This window comes from Gopherus flavomarginatus, chromosome 17 (assembly GCF_025201925.1).
Source record: "Gopherus flavomarginatus isolate rGopFla2 chromosome 17, rGopFla2.mat.asm, whole genome shotgun sequence".
Classification (NCBI taxonomy): Eukaryota; Metazoa; Chordata; order Testudines; family Testudinidae; genus Gopherus; species Gopherus flavomarginatus.
In genome coordinates, this window is record NC_066633.1 from 13,587,394 (window position 1) to 13,609,055 (window position 21,662).

The 21,662-nt window shown below is 54.6% G+C and overlaps 1 protein-coding gene across 10 annotated transcripts in view; it reads right to left on the reverse strand.

The window, feature by feature from the left end:
• Positions 1-21,662, reverse strand: part of AK1 (adenylate kinase 1) — a 42,291-nt gene that overhangs the window by 14,510 nt on the left and 6,119 nt on the right. The window contains exons 2-8 of one of the 10 annotated variants that reach the window (XM_050927128.1): positions 14,625-14,811; positions 14,130-14,291; positions 12,985-13,157; positions 12,637-12,750; positions 11,498-11,689; positions 11,011-11,101; positions 9,710-9,789 (exon numbers count right to left, since the gene is read on the reverse strand). In XM_050927128.1, coding sequence (XP_050783085.1) covers positions 9,710-9,789; positions 11,011-11,101; positions 11,498-11,689; positions 12,637-12,750; positions 12,985-13,157; positions 14,130-14,291; positions 14,625-14,811 — 999 coding nt within the window. Of the gene's footprint in view, positions 1-6,798; positions 6,915-9,709; positions 9,790-11,010; positions 11,102-11,497; positions 11,690-12,636; positions 12,751-12,984; positions 13,158-14,129; positions 14,292-14,624; positions 14,812-17,250; positions 17,443-18,389; positions 18,504-18,737; positions 18,911-19,882; positions 20,045-20,377; positions 20,565-21,662 lie in introns of those variants that run through there. The other 9 variants (XM_050927132.1, XM_050927133.1, XM_050927131.1 and 6 more) reach the window with 9 other exon arrangements.

Sequence of the window (21,662 nt, forward strand, 5' to 3'; positions counted from 1 at the left end):
GTGTTGAATGGAGTGAGTAAATGCAATACAGAATGTAAACAGTAGGGGGAGCATGGGGAAGAGAAGCATCTGGGGAAAACTGGAGAGAAGGCAGACGCATTTGGAGTGAGGGTGGAGTTGCTCCCATTTCCACCCCCTGACTGTGGGTCTACACTGGGGGTTACTGAACTGGTATTATTATGCCGATGCAGCTGCACCAGGGTGGGCTCCTGCACACGTTGAACAAGTGCTGCTTACCCTGGGTGTCAGTGTAAATCCCCTTTGACACCAGCGCAACTACATTGGTGCAAACTCCCCCTCCCCACTCCCATGCAGACAGGGCCTTACTCCAGTCTGTAGTGTGCAGGAACAGGTCAGTGTCCCTCTGTATAGTTCGCAAGCCCTCTAGCGGTGGATGCTGTAGGTTTTCAGAAGCAGCCAGTGCAGCAGGATTCATGTCGCTTGGCATGCTTTGGGACAGGACTAACCAGCATTATTTGGGACCTGTGGTGCCCCTGTGCCTCCCCTGTTGTGTATGAAGAGCAAAGACACAACCCTGGACGCCCCCCGCACTCAGAACAGCCCATCCTCCCCACCCATCTCTCACACGCAGCAACCAACTTCTTGAACCTCCTGGGCACACTCCCGCAGCTGCCCAGCCCCCACAGAGAGCCACTCGACTTCCCGCACCCACATACAGGAGCCCCCCAGCCTCAGACACAGTGGCCCACCCTAGTTGGCCCCCAGTGCACAGAACTGCAGCTCTCACACTTCAGTAAGATGGGATCCAGATACTCGGAGAAGGGTCCTGGGTTCCTCGTCAGCCTCCTCTGACACTAGGGGGCATCCCAGGGCCCAATCCCCTCCTGCCCACCTGTGTTTGTCTCCTATGGGCAGCAAACCTGCCTGGCACCTCAGGGCCACCCTCATGCCCAGCCCTTTGACCCTAGGAAGAGCCTGAAAAGGCCTTATGCATTAAGGAGAACATGAAAAACAGCTTGGGTAGCCCATCCCTAAAATAGATCCTCAGGCCGCTCCGGGCAGGCCCAGCCTCGGTGCGGAAGAACAGAGGTCAGGTTACAGCCCCCAGCCTATGCCTAAAAAGGGCAGGTGCCCTTCAGCTTCAGCCTGCTCTGGGGTTCTAAGTATGGCCCAGGCATAAATCCTGCAGGGGTCATGTCCACACCTGTGCCAGGCTGGGGGCGGCCCCAAGGAGCAGCCAGCCTGACTCATGGCCAGTCAGTCAGAGGAAGGCAGCGAGCCCAAGGGAGGGCGGAAATAGCAGCCCCTCAGCTCCCCTGGCAAGTTGAACGGCTCCACAGGGACTAGCCTCTGCCCTCCAGCTTCCATCTCAGCCCCATGAAGCCCTTGGGTGGCTGCCCTGTGACCAGAGGGGCCCAAAGTGAGCGGGTCAGCAGGGAAGTTCCTCTGGAGCTGCGGCTGCTCACGCCAAGGCTGAATGTGGGCCCACGAGGACACCGGAAGTTGATGGAGGAGGCTGGGAGGATAGTTCTGTTGGGAACAGGGGGGAATCTAGGAGTTCACGGAGGCTGGGGAAAAGAGCTACAGCTGGGGCTGCAGGGCAATATGGGGTGGGGGGGTCCCAAACACAGGTGGTTCCAGGGCAGGATTAATCCTAAAATGCCCCGACAAGCAACCTCTTGGCTCAGATCAAGCATCCTGCCAGTGTAATGCCCGACACAGCCCTTTGGGTGCCTGGCAGCGTCCGTGCTCCTTCGGCTCAGCATGCTGCCATCATGGCAGGGTAGCCAGCCCTCTGTCTGACACCCCTAGATGCTCCCCTCCACCAGCCAGGCCTCACTCAGCACCGAGAAGGGAGGCTCTGAGCACAGAGCTGCGGTTTGACCCCTCCATCTGACCAAGATGGGCCCGTAGCTCCCCCCCAGCCCCTCTCCCTCCCCTGCTCCCTCTCACACCAGTGAGCAGCGCAAGGGGGTTAGAGGTGTGGTTTCCAGTGCTGCCAGCTCACCCCGTCTAGGGGCAAGAGCCACTTGCTGTGACATCCCAGCACTGCTGCAGCCGCGGTCCCCACCCTCCCCTGTTCCTTAGGGCTGTGGGCCTGTCCCTGCTTCCACTGAAGCCAATGGAAAAACTCCCACTGGCTTTCAGGAGCTGCAAGATCAGACCTGCTGGTTTTCAATGGGGCACTGCAGACTTTGCATCTCAGGCCACACTGCTGAGCACCGGAGAAATTGCCATGCTGGGACTCAAGAGAGCTGGGTTCTGTGCCTGGCTCTGCTATGGACAGGCCATTCTCCATCTACCTGCCTCTGCTTCCCCACCCACGGCCTGGGGGGTAGCCAGCCTGCCTGCCTGCCTGCCTTTGGGAAGCATGGTGAGATCCAGGGCAGCGTGGGAGGTGCTGCGGCATATTCCTGCTCAGGGCCCCACAGGATCAATGCGACCCAAGCCAGCGGAGTGAGGACGGCATCCCCGCATGGGTATCAGTGATTGCAGATGGTGGTAGGTTGCCATTACATCACTCTACTGACTGTGCCGTAGGAGGAGAGAGAGGAGGGGGGCTATCCACTGGCCCAACACTCACCACATGGCTATCACACAGCTTCATTCTGCCCATCAACCACTGCTGATCCCCAGACCAGGTACCACAGCGATGGGCCCGGTACAAAACCAACGTCCCTAGGCAGATAAGACTAGGTAGCGAGAGCATCGTTTGAGAGCACAGGACTGCACGGGGCCTCTTGGGTCAGTGAGTCCAGTGCTTTGCTGTCACAGGCAACCCCGTCATAGACTCTTGTTCAAAACCGGATCAATTTCCATCTTCAGACTAGCTAGGGTTTGTCAGAGACCATGTGGTCCCAGCCCGCAGACTCTGAAGAATCATTCATGCTGAGTAACATGTACACTGTAAGCTCAGAGCCTGTCTCTTCCCATATGTTTGTACAGCACCAAGCACAGTGTGGCCTTACTCCTGACTGGGCTGGGTGCAGCCATACTACCAATGACTAGCTCCACTATTTTTCCATTTTGAAAAGCCACCGTAGTTCTCAGGAATGGTGCTAGATGGTTAGCCCTGCAGCTGGGAGCCCTCGAGGTACCTCATAGACTTTAAGGTCAGAAAGGACCATTATGATCATCTAATCTGACCTTCTGCACAACACAGGCCACAGAATCTCACCCACCCACTCCTGTATCAAACCTGTGTCTGAGCCATTGAACTCCTTAAATCGTGGTTTAAAGACTTCAAGGTGCGGAGACCCTTCCAGCACGTGACTCGTGACCCGTGCTGTAGAGGAAGGCGAAAACCCCCCAGGGCTTCTGCCAATCTGCCCTGGAGGAAAATTCCTTCCCGACCCCAAACATGGCAATCAGCTAAACCCTGAGCATGTGGGCAAGACTCAACAGCTGGACATTCAGGAAAGAATTCTCTGTACTAACTCAGATCCCAACCCATCTAACATCCCATCACAGGCCACTAGGCATATTTACCACTAGTAGTCAAAGACAAATTAATTGCCAAAATGAGGCTATCTCATCATACCATCCCCTCCATAAACTTATCAAGCTTAGTCTTGAAGCCAGATATGTCTTTTGCCCCCACTACTCCCCTTGGAAGGCTGTTCCAGAACTTCACTCCTCTGATGGTTAGGAACCTTCGTCTAATTTCAAGTCTAAACTTCCTGATGGCCAGTTTATATCCATTTGTTCTTCTGTCCACATTGGTACTGAGCTTAAATAATTCCTATCCCTCCCTGGTATTTATTCCTTTGATATATTTATAGAGAGCAATCATATCTTCCCTCAGCCTTCTTTTGGTTAGGCTAAACAAGCCAAGCTCTTTGAATCTCCTTTCATAAGACAGGTTTTCCATTTCTTGGATCATCCTAGTAGCCCATCTCTGAATCTGTTCCAGTATGAATTCATTCTTCTTAAACATGGGAGACCAGAACTGCACACAGTATTCCAGATGAGGTCTCACCAGTGCCTTGTATAATGGTACTAACACCTCCTTATGTCTACTGGAAATACCTCGCCATGCATCCCAAGACCACATTCGCTTTTTTCATGGCCACATTACATTGGCGGCTCATACTCATCCTGTGATCAACCAATATTCCTCCTCTGTTACTTCCAACTTTTGCCTCCCCAGCTTATAACAATAGTTCTTGTTATTAATCCCTAAATGCATGACCTTGCACTTTTCACTATTAAATTTCATCCTATTACTATTACTCCAGTTTACAAGGTCATCCAGACCTTCCTGTATGATATTCTGGTCCTTCTCTGTATTGGCAATACCTCCCAGCTTTGTGTCATCTGCAAACTTTATTAGCACACTCCCACTTTTTGTGCCAAGGTCAGTAATAGAAAGATTAAATAAGATTGGTCTCAAAACCAATCCCTGAGGAAGTCCAGTAGTAACCTCCTTCCAGCCTGACAGTTCACCCTTCAGTATGACCTGTTGTAGTCTCCCCTTTAACTAGTTCCTTATCCACCTTTCAATTTTCATATTGATCCCCATCTTTTCCAATTTAACTAATAATTCCCCATGTGGAACCGTATCAAATGCCTTACTGAAATTGAGGTAAAGTAGATCCACTGAGTTTCCTTTGTCTAAAAAAATCTGTTACCTTCTCATAGAAGGAGATCAGGTTGGTTTGGCACGATTTACCTTTTGTAAAACCATGTTGTATTTTGTCCCAATTACCATTGACCTCAATGTCCTTAACTATTTTCTCCTTCAAAATTTTTTCCAAGACCTTGCATACTACAGATGTCAAACTAACAGGCCTATAGTTACTTGAATCTCTTTTTTTCCCTTTCTTAAAAATAGGAACTATGTTAGCAATTCTCCAGTCGTACGGTACAATCCCTGAGTTTACTGATTCATTAAAAATTCTCGCTAACGGGCTTGCAATTTCATGTGCCAGTTCCTTTAATATTCTTGGGTGAAGATTATCTGGGCCCTCTGATTTCGTCCCATTAAGCTGTTCAAGTTTCACTTCTACCTTGGATGTGGTAATATCTACCTCCATATCCTCATTCCCATTTGTCATCCTTCCATTATCCCTAAGCTCCTCATTAGCCTCATTTAAGACTGAGGCAAAGTATTTGTTTAGATATTGGGCCATGCCTAGATTATCCTTAACCTCCACTCCATCCTCAGTGTTTAGCAGTCCCACTTCTTCTTTCTTTGTTTTCTTCTTATTTATATGGCTATAGAACCTGTTACTATTGGTTTTAATTCCCTTTGCAAGGTCCAACACTACATGGCTTTTGGCCTCTCTCTTAATCACCTCTCTGAGATGCTTGCTCATCCAGCTTGGTCTACAACGTCTGCCTATGAATTTTTTCCCCTTTCTTGGGATGCAGGCTTCCGATAGTTTCTGCAAACTCCACACTTCTCCTCCACCTGACTGCAAAGCACAAGGCCCTGTCTGTCAGGAAGATGCAGCTCTTTCCAAGATACCCTCAGTGAAACCCAACTGGGAACCATAGGGGCTGGAACTGGGGGTGCAGTAGCACCCCCAGGCTAGAAGTGGTTTCCATCAAAGGCAGGGTTTACAGTTCCATTCAATGGCTCTCAGCACCCTCCTATACAAACTGTTCAAGCACCCTGCTGGCAGGGGATGTGGCTGGGGATTCCTCTTCCAATCACCAGGGCCTCGGACAGGGATGGGCTCCTAGTACAATGCAGGGAGGCTCTGTGCAAACTTCCCAATGTCTCACTGATCCTGACTTGCAACACCACCCAGCTACTCCCGTCCTGAGCCCCTCACCCAGCTTGGCCAATGCACCTCAGTCCGGAGCTACTGTATCATCTATCCTGGAGCCCCTCTCCCACCACAGCCCTGCCAACACCCCACAATCCCAAGATGCAATCCCCAACCCCCTCATTCCAACCCAGAGTCCCACAGAGCTCCACCAAGGCTCCTCTGTTCTGACTGTAACACCCCCTGCTCTGGGCTTCCCATGGCTCAGTCAATACAACAGCCTTTGAACCTGCTACACTCGCAGCCGTTCCACTCTCGGGCCCCTCCTGTGTCCAGACTGGTGAAATACCCGGAGAGCGAAAGGGGAGCAAACAGTCACTGAGCCAGGCAGACAACACACAGAGGGAGCAGCAAAGCCACCCGCTACCACAGGCCGACATTCACAAAAGCACAGCCAGTACTGCCCACATGTACTGACTCCGGCAGGCATGCAGAGAGCCCAGCAAGGCTACACCACCCACACAATGGACATGCCAGCAGGCAGGCCCCAGGAATAATAGACTTTGCATTGTTCTTGCAGAGTCCAGCTGCACAAATCAAGGTCCCCTTGACAATCTTAATTAAGCCTCCTGACTTGCCTGGGTGTGGGGGAAGAAAGTTATTGTCATCCAGATGGGGAAACTGAGCCACAGGAGTCATGTGACCTGCCCAAGGCCATTGTGCGGCCGGGGCATAGCTGGGATCAGAGGCCAGGAGTTCTCACTTCCAGACTCGAGCTTTCACCACAGTCACAAGCGAACCCAGACGCACACCCAGTGCACGTGTGCAGAGCAGCCAGAGAAGGGATAAACATTGACTCGCCCGGGGAGCGCTGGGAATCTGGACTGCCCGTGACAAACAGCTATGGACAGAACCTGCCAGTGCCAGCAGCTGCCCCGAGCTGGCTCACGAGCCACATAACCGTCCCACCACTCTCCCAACTGGCTCCTGGGGCGGGACAGCAGATGGGAAACAAAACAAGACACTGAGCAGCAGCTGGGAGGGGTCCAAAGCAACCCTCCCCTCCAACAAAACCCTGTTCCCCTGCCCTCCTGCGCAGGCCCTGGGGGCTTTGTGTACTGACCTCTCAGCGCTGGGATGCAGACGTGGACGAGGGCAGAGCGCAGCCAGGTCCGGTTCTGTGCAGCCAGCTGCCCTGCATGTCCTCCCTGGCTATTTTTACTCTACATATAACACTGTCATCCGCACTGCATGCCGGGAGGGGGATTTCTCACAGCCTCTGAGCTGAGCCAGCAGAGACACCTGACTCCCGGGGATGTGATCTGCATAGCAATGATTTAGGGGCGAAGGGGGGAGTGCGTGGTGCAGACAAAGAACCCAGTGAGAGCGAGAGCCCAGAGGAGATGGCTGGAGGTGCTGGAGTTACAGCAGGGAGAATGAGGCCAGGCTCAGCTCAGTTCTTGGGGCCTAATCCTGCTCTCATTGAAGTCAACAGGCAGGGCCAGAATTTGGCCCTTAATCCAGCGTGAGTCCCCTGAAGCCTGTAGCACTACTGCAGATTTGCAGCTCTGTGACTGAGGTCAGAAGGGGGCCCAGCATGTTTGCACGCACAAAGGAGGCTGAAGTGCCATTGCCTGACCCCCCATTTCCAGCGCTATTTGGTGTGCAGGGGGAAGGTACCATAGCCCTGAGGCGAGGTTCTCTACCGCTCCCCAGAGCAGCTGTAGCATGGGCAGCAGCACGGCAAGCTTTCCCCACATGTGGCCCTGCAAATATGCCCTGGAGGGACCTCCACTCTAGGGCTCAGCGGGGAGCTCAGTCCCCACAAGCTGGTCCGCCCTGGGGAGGTCAGTTTTGTGATGTGGCGAGTGGGGACTCACCCCCTGAGAACTGGCTGGAAATCCCCACACGCCCCCGGAAGGTCCTTCCTGGGGGCAGACCAAACCGCTCCATGCTCAGTCTAAGGGCGAGCACTCACTATTTCACCAAGTGGGACATTTTTTGCAGGTGTGGCTAAAATATTCCAGCTACAACAGCCTCTTCCTTCCACTGGCCAGGCACCCAGACAGGCACAGCACAGCTCCGGGCCATAAGGGGGTCTCCTTGCTCAGACACATCAGACCCATCCGTCTGTCTCTCCCCATCTGATGGAAGGTGAAATCAGCTCTTCCTGTCCCCTGCCCCCAGAACTGCACCCAAACAAGTGCTTTGGGGGAGTTAACCCCTCCACTGCTGGACCCTGCTGCAGCACCAGGGCAAGCAACCCCCCAAAGGACTTGCCTGCTGCATAGGGGCAGCAGAAATAGAAAAGGGAGCCATCCAGTGGACCAGGCAACGCAGCTGTTAAAATGCTGCTGTAGGATCTTCTTCGTCTTACTCCCTTTCTCTTGCGTTTCCAGGTGGAGGAAGGAAGCATGAGCAAATGGTTAGAGCATACGGCTGGGAGCCAGGCCACTGGGCTTTCATTCCCAGCTCTGCCACTGTCTTGCTGTGTGGCCTTGGGCAAGTCACTTCCCCTCCCTGTGCCTCAGTTTCCCCCCGAGGACAGCAGTTTGGGGAGTTGCGAGGCTCAAGTCCCTAGTGCATATAGAGTACTATGAGAAAGGCCACTCAGCACCTTGAGTTATTGCTCCTGGATTATTCACTGTTTATTTACTTCTGTTGTGTGTGTTCACTTCCTCTGAATGCCAGGAAGTGATGCCAAGTAGTAACAGGGTAACAGTTACTGACTGATCCGGTGCATTAATACAGCCCCTGGCCTCGGAGATGTCAGAATGGCTGGGTGCCCAGCTCTGGGCCCCATTGTGCTAGGTGCTGTACAGACATGTGGCAAGAGACAGTGCCTGCCTCTAGGAGCTTGCAGTCCTGTGTGCGGCCTGAAGGAACCACCCTGGTGGGCAGTAAGCAGCGGGAGGAGGGGGTTTATAATCCCAGCTTGGTCTTTCAAGTGATGCCAGCATTTGGATGCTGAACCATGTCTTCTGGGCAGGCTCCACAGTGGACGCTGCACAATTGAGGGCTAGCACATCCCCCAGCGGCCCCAAGACAAGGGCCACGTGGAATTCATTCCCCTGACCCAGTTAAGCCCGCCCACCTCCACCACACCCACTCAGCCAAACAGAGCCACTAGGTTAGCACGATACAGGTGATCCGGAATCAGCAGGGGGAGAAAAAGTAGTCATCCTGCCCCCCAACCCCCACCCCATGCCCTGGCTGCACTAGCGTGAGCCAGGATCCTTCTGGAGCAGACATAGGTGCATCAGTGTCAGCTGCCCGGCTCAGCACGGCCGATGGCGTGTGAGGGATGGGCTAGCACAGAGCCTAAGTGGTCTGAAAAAAGTGCGTGGGCAGGGGTCTCACAACCAGGGAGCCGCAGCTGTGGTAAGATAAGGTTTAAAGTGCAGCCCTCAGCAGCCCAGCTCGATGTTAAACGTTCCCTTTGTCGAACTGCAACCCTTTCTGAGCTCCCCAACCGACCGCCACATGCACTTTGAGCCTTGGCCACATGCCTGCAACTGCTTACTTGCCCCACAGCTCTCCCATTAGCCCGTCTCCTCTCGCTCACGCAGCATAACACGCACAGATACACACCAGGACTCCTGCCCCTTCCAACCCCCAGACCCAGGAGTCGCTTAGAATTATCAAGAGTACATGACCCATCCCTCTGGGGCTCACCATCCAGCGCCACTTCTCTTCCCGTGGGATCCCCTCCAGCAGCAACCTTCCCCATTCTCTATCCCCCTACACTCCCTTTCCCTCCTCTCCCTGCCCTACTCTCTCCTCACCGCCCACCCTGCATTCTCTGTTCCCTGCTCTGTGCTGCGGCTGTTCCTGACCTCAGCCCACTGGCTGCTGATGGCTCCAGCATGTGGACTCTGCTGTATGTTTCCACAGGCCCACGGGAGCGTCCCTGGTTCCTGTTTTGCATCCTTCAAGAGGAAGTTTTGTTAATTTCCAATCCCGGTCCTGGAAATTCCAATGGCATCTCCCTCAGGCTCCTAGCTGGGGCCTGGAGAGCGTCACTGCGGCCTTACCTGTCCTTCCTCATCTTCCTCCTGAGGATGTTCTCTGTCTGCACCATAAGGCGAATCTAACAGAGCCAACTGGGGTGACCCTAAGCCAGAGAGAGAAATAGTCACCAGGAAGCCATGTCAAACACCCCGAGGGCTTGGGGGGGGACAGGTCTCTGAACTGCCCTTCAGACACAGGGGGAGTGATGGCAATGGGACGGGTTTGGAGTCTTCTCAGATCAGCATCCGTAAGCGTAGTTGTCTATCAGAGCCATAACTAACCCTCTGTATCTTAGGAGACCCCCATCCCATCCCTGGCTCCTTCCACCCATCACACACACATTTCCATGTTCCTCTCAGGGTTATCGGAGCCAGCTGTGCCAATCTGTTCCAGGATCAGATTGCTACTGCACTAGCCCAGGTACCTCTGAGCTCCGGCACCCTCTTAGGATTGGTTTGCAAGAGGTGACACTGCACAGTGAGGGGGAGATTTAAAGGGCTGATCAGTAGGGCCCTGCAAAGCCACAATGGCTGCCTGCAGCAGATATTAAAGGGAGTGGATGGGGATGAGCTCAGTGTCACAGTGAGATTAGTCCAGGGTCAGTGTGTGCAGGCACATGGGCATCAGCAGCAAGGTAGAGCAATGGGAATGATGGTAAACGAGTCAGAGAGGAGCTGGAAGCCCCTGCAGGGTAGATATGGGGAGCCAGGGACCTGCCGTGTGTGTGTGGGTGGGTGGGTGTGTGTGCGCGCGTGCGCGCCACATTATTACATCCTTCCCAAACTGTTCAGGAGGAGGTAGAGATACACAGACCATGTACTGCAGACAGCATGGCCCAGCGGGCAGGACACTGGCCTGGGTGTCAAGAGCTCCGAGGTCTATTCTTGACTGCCACTGGCTTGCCATGTGACCTTGGGCAAGTCGCATAATGCCTCTGTGCCTCAGTTTCCCTGAGGTAGTATGGTTTACCCCATGTTATAAGGCACTTTGCACTTGGCGGTAGTGTCTCCCTGGTAGCTACAGGAAGTAAGGTCTTTGGGGAGATTTGCAGACTCTAGGGGAACAGGTGTGTGTTTGGTTAGTGGGTGGATGGCAGGGGGCACTGCGAATGAGAGAGTCTGCCAGCTCTGGGGCTGCCCTAGACTGTGCCACGAGCTGCCTGGACCCCAGCAGCCTATGCAGAGAGGAGGCACAAGCTGCTTCCCTCCATCCGGGGGGTCCCATCTGGACGTGGAGTTACAACTCCCAGGGGTTTGTGTTCCCGTGGGCAGCCCAGTTCCCTTGGCCAGTCATCCTGACTGCGCCAAAGGGGCTCCGCTCTCACCTGCTGCATCGATGCCATGTGGGAAGAGCCGCTCCTGAACCATAGAGCTGATGTCACCAAATATATCGTCCTCCTCTCTGTCTGCGTCAAACTGAAAGAGGAAAGACAGAGACGGCCATCAGTCGGGTTTGGGGGCGGGGAGGAGTGTGGTGGGGGAAGGGAGACTGGGAACCCCACTCCACTCTGGGGTCCAGGACTCCCCCACAGTGACTCCCACCTGCATCTCAGAAGAGCGAGACCTCAGGCCACGGTGCACACTGTGCAGGTCAGTGCACCTGTGAGAGTGCCCCAGGCTGTCCCTTTGTGATGAGTACAAGAGACCTCGACCCAGTATATGTCAAGACCCTAAATCAAGCTGGTAACCAAGACATCAAGACCCAAGCTTGGATCTGTGCAAGAGTTGGCGTCTGGGACTGCTAACTAGACCAGATTCAGTGGGAAAGGCAGTGTCCCAATCCAGGCGCAGGCTGCCCTGACAGAGCCTTACCCAGACAATGATGCTCTTTTCCTGGTAATATTTCACAATCAGCGGGATGTTCTGCTTGAAGGTCTCCACCCTCCGGTCAATGGCATGGGCGTTATCGTCCGGCCGGCCCTGCTCCTGCGCCCGTTTCTCCAGACGCTGCCGGAGACGTTGGTTGGAGCAGGCCAAGAAAACCACCAGGTCTGGGGAGCCGATCTGCCAGTGAGAGAGAGAGAGAAGCACTGATGGCAAGACAGTGGTGATCCCTTCCCTATGGGGGGCTCTGGGGAGTCCTTGATGGGCCCAAGAGGGGCACTGAGGATTTCAGGGCTCCTTGGGAGCCGAGACCCCATCAGCAAAGGGCTCTAATGGCTCCCAGCCCCTCCACATCAACACCCCTCCGTTCCGCAGAGGAGCTGCACGTCTCCAATGAATCCTACCATCCCACAATGGGGTCTGGAGAGCCCTGGGGCACCCCTGAATCAGCATGGCCTTGTCCTTCAGGGGCTAGAAAGGTCCAGGCATTCCCAGGACCCTCAGGGCTGAACTGAGTCAATCATGATCACACCTGGGACCCTGAGCGCAGATGTGACTTTCCCTCTGCGGCACTGGCTGGGCTCTCACCGTCCTCCGGCACTGCGGGAACAATGGCAGGTGCCTGACATGTCCTCGGAGAGGAGGGGCACTACGGTGGCAGCTCCAAAGCACAGGCTGGCACCTGGCGCAGAGTGTGCAGTGGGACCAAAGGTGTGTGTCTTAGGAGAGGAGGGAAAAACTGAGCCACGCAATTGCCCTTGGCCAGCAAAGGGTCACCAAGAGCAACGGTCTTTGTCCTCTATGTAGTTAGGGTATGCCAGGCCGTGCCCTGTGTCCTCAGAGAGCAGAGCCTGGAGCAGGGACATACACCCTTAGGCGGGGGGAGGGGGCAGAATGGAGGCACTCCACCAAAATCTAATAACCAGAAGAGGGAAAGGACAAAGCAGCACATCCAAGGAGGACAGCGCCAGGTGAGGGGATGCTCTTCAGAGAGGCCCGGGGCACAGGGTGCCAGAAGAGGGGCACACACCTTCAGAGCGGGTGCCTGGTACCCGGTGAGGGTGCAGGGAAAGGATGGACAGGAAAGCCTTGTAAAGCCCCTTTGTTTATCCACAGCTGCACCTCACCTGCTCCTCAAAGGTGAAGGCCTGTCCTATCTCCCGCGGGAACCCGTCCACCACGAAGCCTTTGGCATCTTGCTGCTTAATGAACTGCTGCTTCAGCTCCTCAATGGTAGTTTCCTGCAAGGCAAAGAGACCTCTCAAGGGGCTGGTAATGGGGGATGGAGACGGAACCTCTCACCTACAGGCGGCTGGGCTGAACCCAGCCCAGCTCAGAAGGGACCAAAAAGTCATTCCCAGCTGGTGGCTGCTGGGTGGCCCCTGAGTGCAGAAGGCAGGAGTCTCTTGCGGGCTGGATGGATGTTCCCTCGGGCTACGCTGAAGGGGTGATAGGAAGCTCTGGCCAGGACTCACTGGCGGGGCCAGTTCCCCGTTGGCGATGATCTTGGCGATCAGCTCCCATTTCCTGTTGCTGGTGGCGTGGTGGATCAGCTGGTTGCGCAGGATCTCACCCACCGAGATGCAGACGAAGCCGAAGTGGGAGGCCATCTTAGTGCTCTGAGTGCCCTTCCCGCTGCCTGGGCCTCCTGAAAAGCAAGAGAGGGTCAAGGAGGCATCTGTGCCTGAGCACCCCCAAGCCTTGGCCAAGAGGCTCTTTCCTTGCCCTGCCAAGGTTTTCCCCAAGGGGTACGTGTGCGCAAGTAAGTTACCTAGTAGCAGCTCTGGAAAAGTTCAAGTGGTAATTGTTGTGCTCTTCAAGCAAGAGAACACGGTCTCTACTCCTGGTTCCCCAGATACTCAAGCATTTATCAAGCACCTGTGTCCTTTGTCTGCAGCATGCGCCTTCAACACAGAGGTGCCAGGGTCGAGTCCCCTGTATGGTATTAACCAGCTTTGAGCTTCTTCACTGAACTGAAGAAGGAGCCTCCGATAAGGCAGCTGAGTTCCCACCATTGAAAACAAAGGCCTGGTTCTTCTCTCTCCTACACTGGTGTAAATCATGAGGAAAGAGTTGAATTTCACTGATGTAAGTGTGGGGAGAAGCTGGCTGCAGGCATTAAAGGGGTAGGAGGCCATTTCCCCCAAAATAGCTACACTAGCAACAACATATGTAATTGAGACAACAACCAAAGTCCCTCCAAAATCATCAGGAATGGTGGGGAAATAGAGGAGGAAGCAGCCGTCCTTAGGGGAATAATAATCCTTCTCCAGCGCCTCCCATTCCAGGATCTCAAAGTGCTTAACACATATTTATGAATTAACCCCTTCCAGCCCCCAGCAAAGCAGTGCAGCATTATTTCCACTTTACAGATGTGGAAACTGAGGCTTGCAAATTGTCCTCTTCCTTACTTAGTATGTGGCTGTCTAATAGGGAAACCCACTGGAGATTACAGGATGCTTCTTCGTTTGTCTCCCATCTCTATCTCCCTGTCCTTCCTCTGCTGCTCTTCTCCCCTCCTTCTCCCTCTTCCATGCTCAGTTATTCCTCCGCCTCTCCCCAGAGGGATTACCCAAGGTGCCTGGCTCATCCCACAGCTGCAGGTAAGCAAGTTTCTCACCGATCACAAAGATGACTTTGGGGCGGGGTCTACTGGGGTTGAAGACATCATACTCCTGGATCAGTCCAGTGGACTCTGTCATGTCTGAGTCACTCTCGATGGAGAACTGGCTCTGGATGGGTGGTAGGCACCCATACCGGTGGTGTGGCCCTGCAAGGGAGTCTGCAGGAGAAACCAGGGGCAATGCATCAGCTGCAGTGGGACTGCACACGGCCCACTCAGGTGGCTGCAGTGCTGCTACACTGAGGAGCTGACCTGAGTGGCACATAGGGATATAGGACACATGGGTGAGCTAAGACAGGTGTGCATGCAGGTGCATAGAAGTCTGTGCCAACCTGTGGGCAGACACGCTCACGCATGTGCACTGAGATCTGTGAGCATCTGCACCTGCATGGTCTTTGTGTTGTTCTCGGGCCTCCGAGAAAGTCTGCCCATGAGCAGTCCTGCCCCTGATCCCCCCTCTCTGAACAGATGCCAGTTCAAGGTGCAGCTCACCTGTCCAGAAAGTGGATTTCTTCCCTTGCCCACCATTGACGGGGGGTAAGGTCCACTGCTCCTGGCCAATGAAAGTGTCCCATTGCACCTTCTCGGGACCACCCAGCTCCCGGACCTTCTGCAAGCAGCACTCCAGGTAGTCGATGGGGTCCTCAGGGAGGTAATACATCAAGCCTGTTAGCATGCTCTGGGAAGGAAGCAGATACAGGTCAGACAAGGTGGGGTGAGAGACAGCAGGGAAAAGAGAGGGAGAATTGGGTGGCGAGATTCTGCAGAGCAGGGGAGCGGTGATGAAATCTGTGGGGTGCTGGAATCACCTCTGCCTGTTCCTGCTCGGTGGCTGCGTGGCTCTGGTGTACTAGGAGGAGGGGTGGAGATGAGGGAGGCGCTTGTCCCTCCAGGAGCCTAGCAGGACATCATATAGCCCAAGTCCTGGTGTGTGTTTATGCTCAGAGACTCACGCTTTCATTACACTGGTGGGTGCCTTGGTTTTACTGTGCTTGACGTCTGCATATCTTGCAGTCCAAGGAGACAGTGAGCAAGGCCTGGCTATTCTCAGGTGTGAGGAGGCACCTTCCTCTGAAGCCTGTGGTACTGATGGCTGCAGACACCTGACACTGGGCTGGCTGGACCATAGGGCTGATCCAGTCTGGCAGTTCCTAGAGGAAGGAAAAGCGGCCCAGGAATGTCCGTCACACCCGCACTCAGCCAGAACACAAATGCACCCATCAGCAGGAAGAAAAAGGAAGCCGCAGAAGGACTCTAAACCAAGCTGATCTCCACAGAGACTCCTCCCAGCTTCCTTTAGGGACTCAAGGCAGGAGAAGGGCTCTCTGGGGCGCCACGGGTCAGGGATAGCAGTGGCAGCCTGCAGCTTTCTCGTGAACTCCGAAAAAAACTGGCTAATGTGGGTACTGGACAGAAAAGGGGGACCCGAGGGTGGCAGAGAGGTAGACAAGCACGCACCCAGTGGCCAAAGTTGGTACTGCAGGGCAGGAGGGTTACAGTATCTTGTGAACCCTGGGACAGGTGGCTCTCCACAGAAGGGAAGCACTGGAAAGGGGTCCCAAAAGAAACTCCACCCCCAGGGGTTTTAGCAGCACAATGCAGGAGACATGGGAGAGGTTTTCAGGGGGCTGGAAGGACCTTCGAGGATCTGAGTCAAAACAACTCATGTAACTTACTTCCCAATCTGCACCTGAATTACCTCCTCTGTCCATACCACGCTGCAGTTCGGGGCAAGACCCGCACCAAGACACAGTCACATTTCCACTGCTGCCCTGAAGCAGCCAGGGAGCTCCAGCAGATCTAGGATTAAACCACTTCCCTACATAGCAAGGCAGGGAGTCTACTGCTTAGGACAGGGCAATGGGAGTGAAGAGCCCTGGGTTTTGTGTGTGGCTCTGCCACTGACACACTGTGTGACCTTGGACAAATCACTTCACCTCTCCATGCCTGTTTCCATCTTTGTCACACGGAGCTGATGATCCTGGCCCACCCTGAGGAAAGGTGCAATTACAGCTCAGCATCCAGGTCCCTCTCTCCAGCAATGTTATACCATGTTCTCTCTGCTTGCTGGCAGCCAGCACGGTGTAGCCCCCACTATTACAGCACCTGCTCTAGTGAACCATGGTCATGCTGGGCCCACTAAACTGAGACATGACTCGCCTGCGATATTCTCCGGGCTAGCGCACAGCTTCCGAACACCGAGGCTTGACCGTGTCACCTCCACTGCTAGCACAGAACAGCACCTGGGAACCAGCCCAGAAACACAGCTCCAGCACATTGGCTATGGGTCAGATTCTGCAGTTCACACCAGGGAAGAAACTCAGGAGAGAGGCAGAATAAGGTCCTAGCTGGTGTGAGTGACGGTGGTGGAATCCAGCCCTATCTTATCAGTGCTTAGCAGAGCAGATATCCTCAAAGCACTTTGCAAATATTCACTAATGAATCCTCTTATCAGCCTGCTGAGGCAGGTACCTACAGAGGAGAGAAGTGAAGTATAAAGAAGTGACATGACTTGCTTAAAGAGGTAGGAAAGAGAACCCAGGTGTCCTGATTCCCCTGCTCCAACCCCTCAGCTCACCTGTGTCTCTCTCAGTGTGTGGTATCCACTGCATGACGCTCCCGGGGATAACCAAGGAGCATCGATGCCATGTGGGAAGAGCCGCTCCTGAACCATAGAGCTGATGTCACCAAATATATCGTCCTCCTCTCTGTCTGCGTCAAACTGAAAGAGGAAAGACAGAGACGGCCATCAGTCGGGTTTGGGGGCGGGGAGGAGTGTGGTGGGGGAAGGGAGACTGGGAACCCCACTCCACTCTGGGGTCCAGGACTCCCCCACAGTGACTCCCACCTGCATCTCAGAAGAGCGAGACCTCAGGCCACGGTGCACACTGTGCAGGTCAGTGCACCTGTGAGAGTGCCCCAGGCTGTCCCTTTGTGATGAGTACAAGAGACCTCGACCCAGTATATGTCAAGACCCTAAATCAAGCTGGTAACCAAGACATCAAGACCCAAGCTTGGATCTGTGCAAGAGTTGGCGTCTGGGACTGCTAACTAGACCAGATTCAGTGGGAAAGGCAGTGTCCCAATCCAGGCGCAGGCTGCCCTGACAGAGCCTTACCCAGACAATGATGCTCTTTTCCTGGTAATATTTCACAATCAGCGGGATGTTCTGCTTGAAGGTCTCCACCCTCCGGTCAATGGCATGGGCGTTATCGTCCGGCCGGCCCTGCTCCTGCGCCCGTTTCTCCAGACGCTGCCGGAGACGTTGGTTGGAGCAGGCCAAGAAAACCACCAGGTCTGGGGAGCCGATCTGCCAGTGAGAGAGAGAGAGAAGCACTGATGGCAAGACAGTGGTGATCCCTTCCCTATGGGGGGCTCTGGGGAGTCCTTGATGGGCCCAAGAGGGGCACTGAGGATTTCAGGGCTCCTTGGGAGCCGAGACCCCATCAGCAAAGGGCTCTAATGGCTCCCAGCCCCTCCACATCAACACCCCTCCGTTCCGCAGAGGAGCTGCACGTCTCCAATGAATCCTACCATCCCACAATGGGGTCTGGAGAGCCCTGGGGCACCCCTGAATCAGCATGGCCTTGTCCTTCAGGGGCTAGAAAGGTCCAGGCATTCCCAGGACCCTCAGGGCTGAACTGAGTCAATCATGATCACACCTGGGACCCTGAGCGCAGATGTGACTTTCCCTCTGCGGCACTGGCTGGGCTCTCACCGTCCTCCGGCACTGCGGGAACAATGGCAGGTGCCTGACATGTCCTCGGAGAGGAGGGGCACTACGGTGGCAGCTCCAAAGCACAGGCTGGCACCTGGCGCAGAGTGTGCAGTGGGACCAAAGGTGTGTGTCTTAGGAGAGGAGGGAAAAACTGAGCCACGCAATTGCCCTTGGCCAGCAAAGGGTCACCAAGAGCAACGGTCTTTGTCCTCTATGTAGTTAGGGTATGCCAGGCCGTGCCCTGTGTCCTCAGAGAGCAGAGCCTGGAGCAGGGACATACACCCTTAGGCGGGGGGAGGGGGCAGAATGGAGGCACTCCACCAAAATCTAATAACCAGAAGAGGGAAAGGACAAAGCAGCACATCCAAGGAGGACAGCGCCAGGTGAGGGGATGCTCTTCAGAGAGGCCCGGGGCACAGGGTGCCAGAAGAGGGGCACACACCTTCAGAGCGGGTGCCTGGTACCCGGTGAGGGTGCAGGGAAAGGATGGACAGGAAAGCCTTGTAAAGCCCCTTTGTTTATCCACAGCTGCACCTCACCTGCTCCTCAAAGGTGAAGGCCTGTCCTATCTCCCGCGGGAACCCGTCCACCACGAAGCCTTTGGCATCTTGCTGCTTAATGAACTGCTGCTTCAGCTCCTCAATGGTAGTTTCCTGCAAGGCAAAGAGACCTCTCAAGGGGCTGGTAATGGGGGATGGAGACGGAACCTCTCACCTACAGGCGGCTGGGCTGAACCCAGCCCAGCTCAGAAGGGACCAAAAAGTCATTCCCAGCTGGTGGCTGCTGGGTGGCCCCTGAGTGCAGAAGGCAGGAGTCTCTTGCGGGCTGGATGGATGTTCCCTCGGGCTACGCTGAAGGGGTGATAGGAAGCTCTGGCCAGGACTCACTGGCGGGGCCAGTTCCCCGTTGGCGATGATCTTGGCGATCAGCTCCCATTTCCTGTTGCTGGTGGCGTGGTGGATCAGCTGGTTGCGCAGGATCTCACCCACCGAGATGCAGACGAAGCCGAAGTGGGAGGCCATCTTAGTGCTCTGAGTGCCCTTCCCGCTGCCTGGGCCTCCTGAAAAGCAAGAGAGGGTCAAGGAGGCATCTGTGCCTGAGCACCCCCAAGCCTTGGCCAAGAGGCTCTTTCCTTGCCCTGCCAAGGTTTTCCCCAAGGGGTACGTGTGCGCAAGTAAGTTACCTAGTAGCAGCTCTGGAAAAGTTCAAGTGGTAATTGTTGTGCTCTTCAAGCAAGAGAACACGGTCTCTACTCCTGGTTCCCCAGATACTCAAGCATTTATCAAGCACCTGTGTCCTTTGTCTGCAGCATGCGCCTTCAACACAGAGGTGCCAGGGTCGAGTCCCCTGTATGGTATTAACCAGCTTTGAGCTTCTTCACTGAACTGAAGAAGGAGCCTCCGATAAGGCAGCTGAGTTCCCACCATTGAAAACAAAGGCCTGGTTCTTCTCTCTCCTACACTGGTGTAAATCATGAGGAAAGAGTTGAATTTCACTGATGTAAGTGTGGGGAGAAGCTGGCTGCAGGCATTAAAGGGGTAGGAGGCCATTTCCCCCAAAATAGCTACACTAGCAACAACATATGTAATTGAGACAACAACCAAAGTCCCTCCAAAATCATCAGGAATGGTGGGGAAATAGAGGAGGAAGCAGCCGTCCTTAGGGGAATAATAATCCTTCTCCAGCGCCTCCCATTCCAGGATCTCAAAGTGCTTAACACATATTTATGAATTAACCCCTTCCAGCCCCCAGCAAAGCAGTGCAGCATTATTTCCACTTTACAGATGTGGAAACTGAGGCTTGCAAATTGTCCTCTTCCTTACTTAGTATGTGGCTGTCTAATAGGGAAACCCACTGGAGATTACAGGATGCTTCTTCGTTTGTCTCCCATCTCTATCTCCCTGTCCTTCCTCTGCTGCTCTTCTCCCCTCCTTCTCCCTCTTCCATGCTCAGTTATTCCTCCGCCTCTCCCCAGAGGGATTACCCAAGGTGCCTGGCTCATCCCACAGCTGCAGGTAAGCAAGTTTCTCACCGATCACAAAGATGACTTTGGGGCGGGGTCTACTGGGGTTGAAGACATCATACTCCTGGATCAGTCCAGTGGACTCTGTCATGTCTGAGTCACTCTCGATGGAGAACTGGCTCTGGATGGGTGGTAGGCACCCATACCGGTGGTGTGGCCCTGCAAGGGAGTCTGCAGGAGAAACCAGGGGCAATGCATCAGCTGCAGTGGGACTGCACACGGCCCACTCAGGTGGCTGCAGTGCTGCTACACTGAGGAGCTGACCTGAGTGGCACATAGGGATATAGGACACATGGGTGAGCTAAGACAGGTGTGCATGCAGGTGCATAGAAGTCTGTGCCAACCTGTGGGCAGACACGCTCACGCATGTGCACTGAGATCTGTGAGCATCTGCACCTGCATGGTCTTTGTGTTGTTCTCGGGCCTCCGAGAAAGTCTGCCCATGAGCAGTCCTGCCCCTGATCCCCCCTCTCTGAACAGATGCCAGTTCAAGGTGCAGCTCACCTGTCCAGAAAGTGGATTTCTTCCCTTGCCCACCATTGACGGGGGGTAAGGTCCACTGCTCCTGGCCAATGAAAGTGTCCCATTGCACCTTCTCGGGACCACCCAGCTCCCGGACCTTCTGCAAGCAGCACTCCAGGTAGTCGATGGGGTCCTCAGGGAGGTAATACATCAAGCCTGTTAGCATGCTCTGGGAAGGAAGCAGATACAGGTCAGACAAGGTGGGGTGAGAGACAGCAGGGAAAAGAGAGGGAGAATTGGGTGGCGAGATTCTGCAGAGCAGGGGAGCGGTGATGAAATCTGTGGGGTGCTGGAATCACCTCTGCCTGTTCCTGCTCGGTGGCTGCGTGGCTCTGGTGTACTAGGAGGAGGGGTGGAGATGAGGGAGGCGCTTGTCCCTCCAGGAGCCTAGCAGGACATCATATAGCCCAAGTCCTGGTGTGTGTTTATGCTCAGAGACTCACGCTTTCATTACACTGGTGGGTGCCTTGGTTTTACTGTGCTTGACGTCTGCATATCTTGCAGTCCAAGGAGACAGTGAGCAAGGCCTGGCTATTCTCAGGTGTGAGGAGGCACCTTCCTCTGAAGCCTGTGGTACTGATGGCTGCAGACACCTGACACTGGGCTGGCTGGACCATAGGGCTGATCCAGTCTGGCAGTTCCTAGAAGAAGGAAAAGCGGCCCAGGAATGTCCGTCACACCCGCACTCAGCCAGAACACAAATGCACCCATCAGCAGGAAGAAAAAGGAAGCCGCAGAAGGACTCTAAACCAAGCTGATCTCCACAGAGACTCCTCCCAGCTTCCTTTAGGGACTCAAGGCAGGAGAAGGGCTCTCTGGGGCGCCACGGGTCAGGGATAGCAGTGGCAGCCTGCAGCTTTCTCGTGAACTCCGAAAAAAACTGGCTAATGTGGGTACTGGACAGAAAAGGGGGACCCGAGGGTGGCAGAGAGGTAGACAAGCACGCACCCAGTGGCCAAAGTTGGTACTGCAGGGCAGGAGGGTTACAGTATCTTGTGAACCCTGGGACAGGTGGCTCTCCACAGAAGGGAAGCACTGGAAAGGGGTCCCAAAAGAAACTCCACCCCCAGGGGTTTTAGCAGCACAATGCAGGAGACATGGGAGAGGTTTTCAGGGGGCTGGAAGGACCTTCGAGGATCTGAGTCAAAACAACTCATGTAACTTACTTCCCAATCTGCACCTGAATTACCTCCTCTGTCCATACCACGCTGCAGTTCGGGGCAAGACCCGCACCAAGACACAGTCACATTTCCACTGCTGCCCTGAA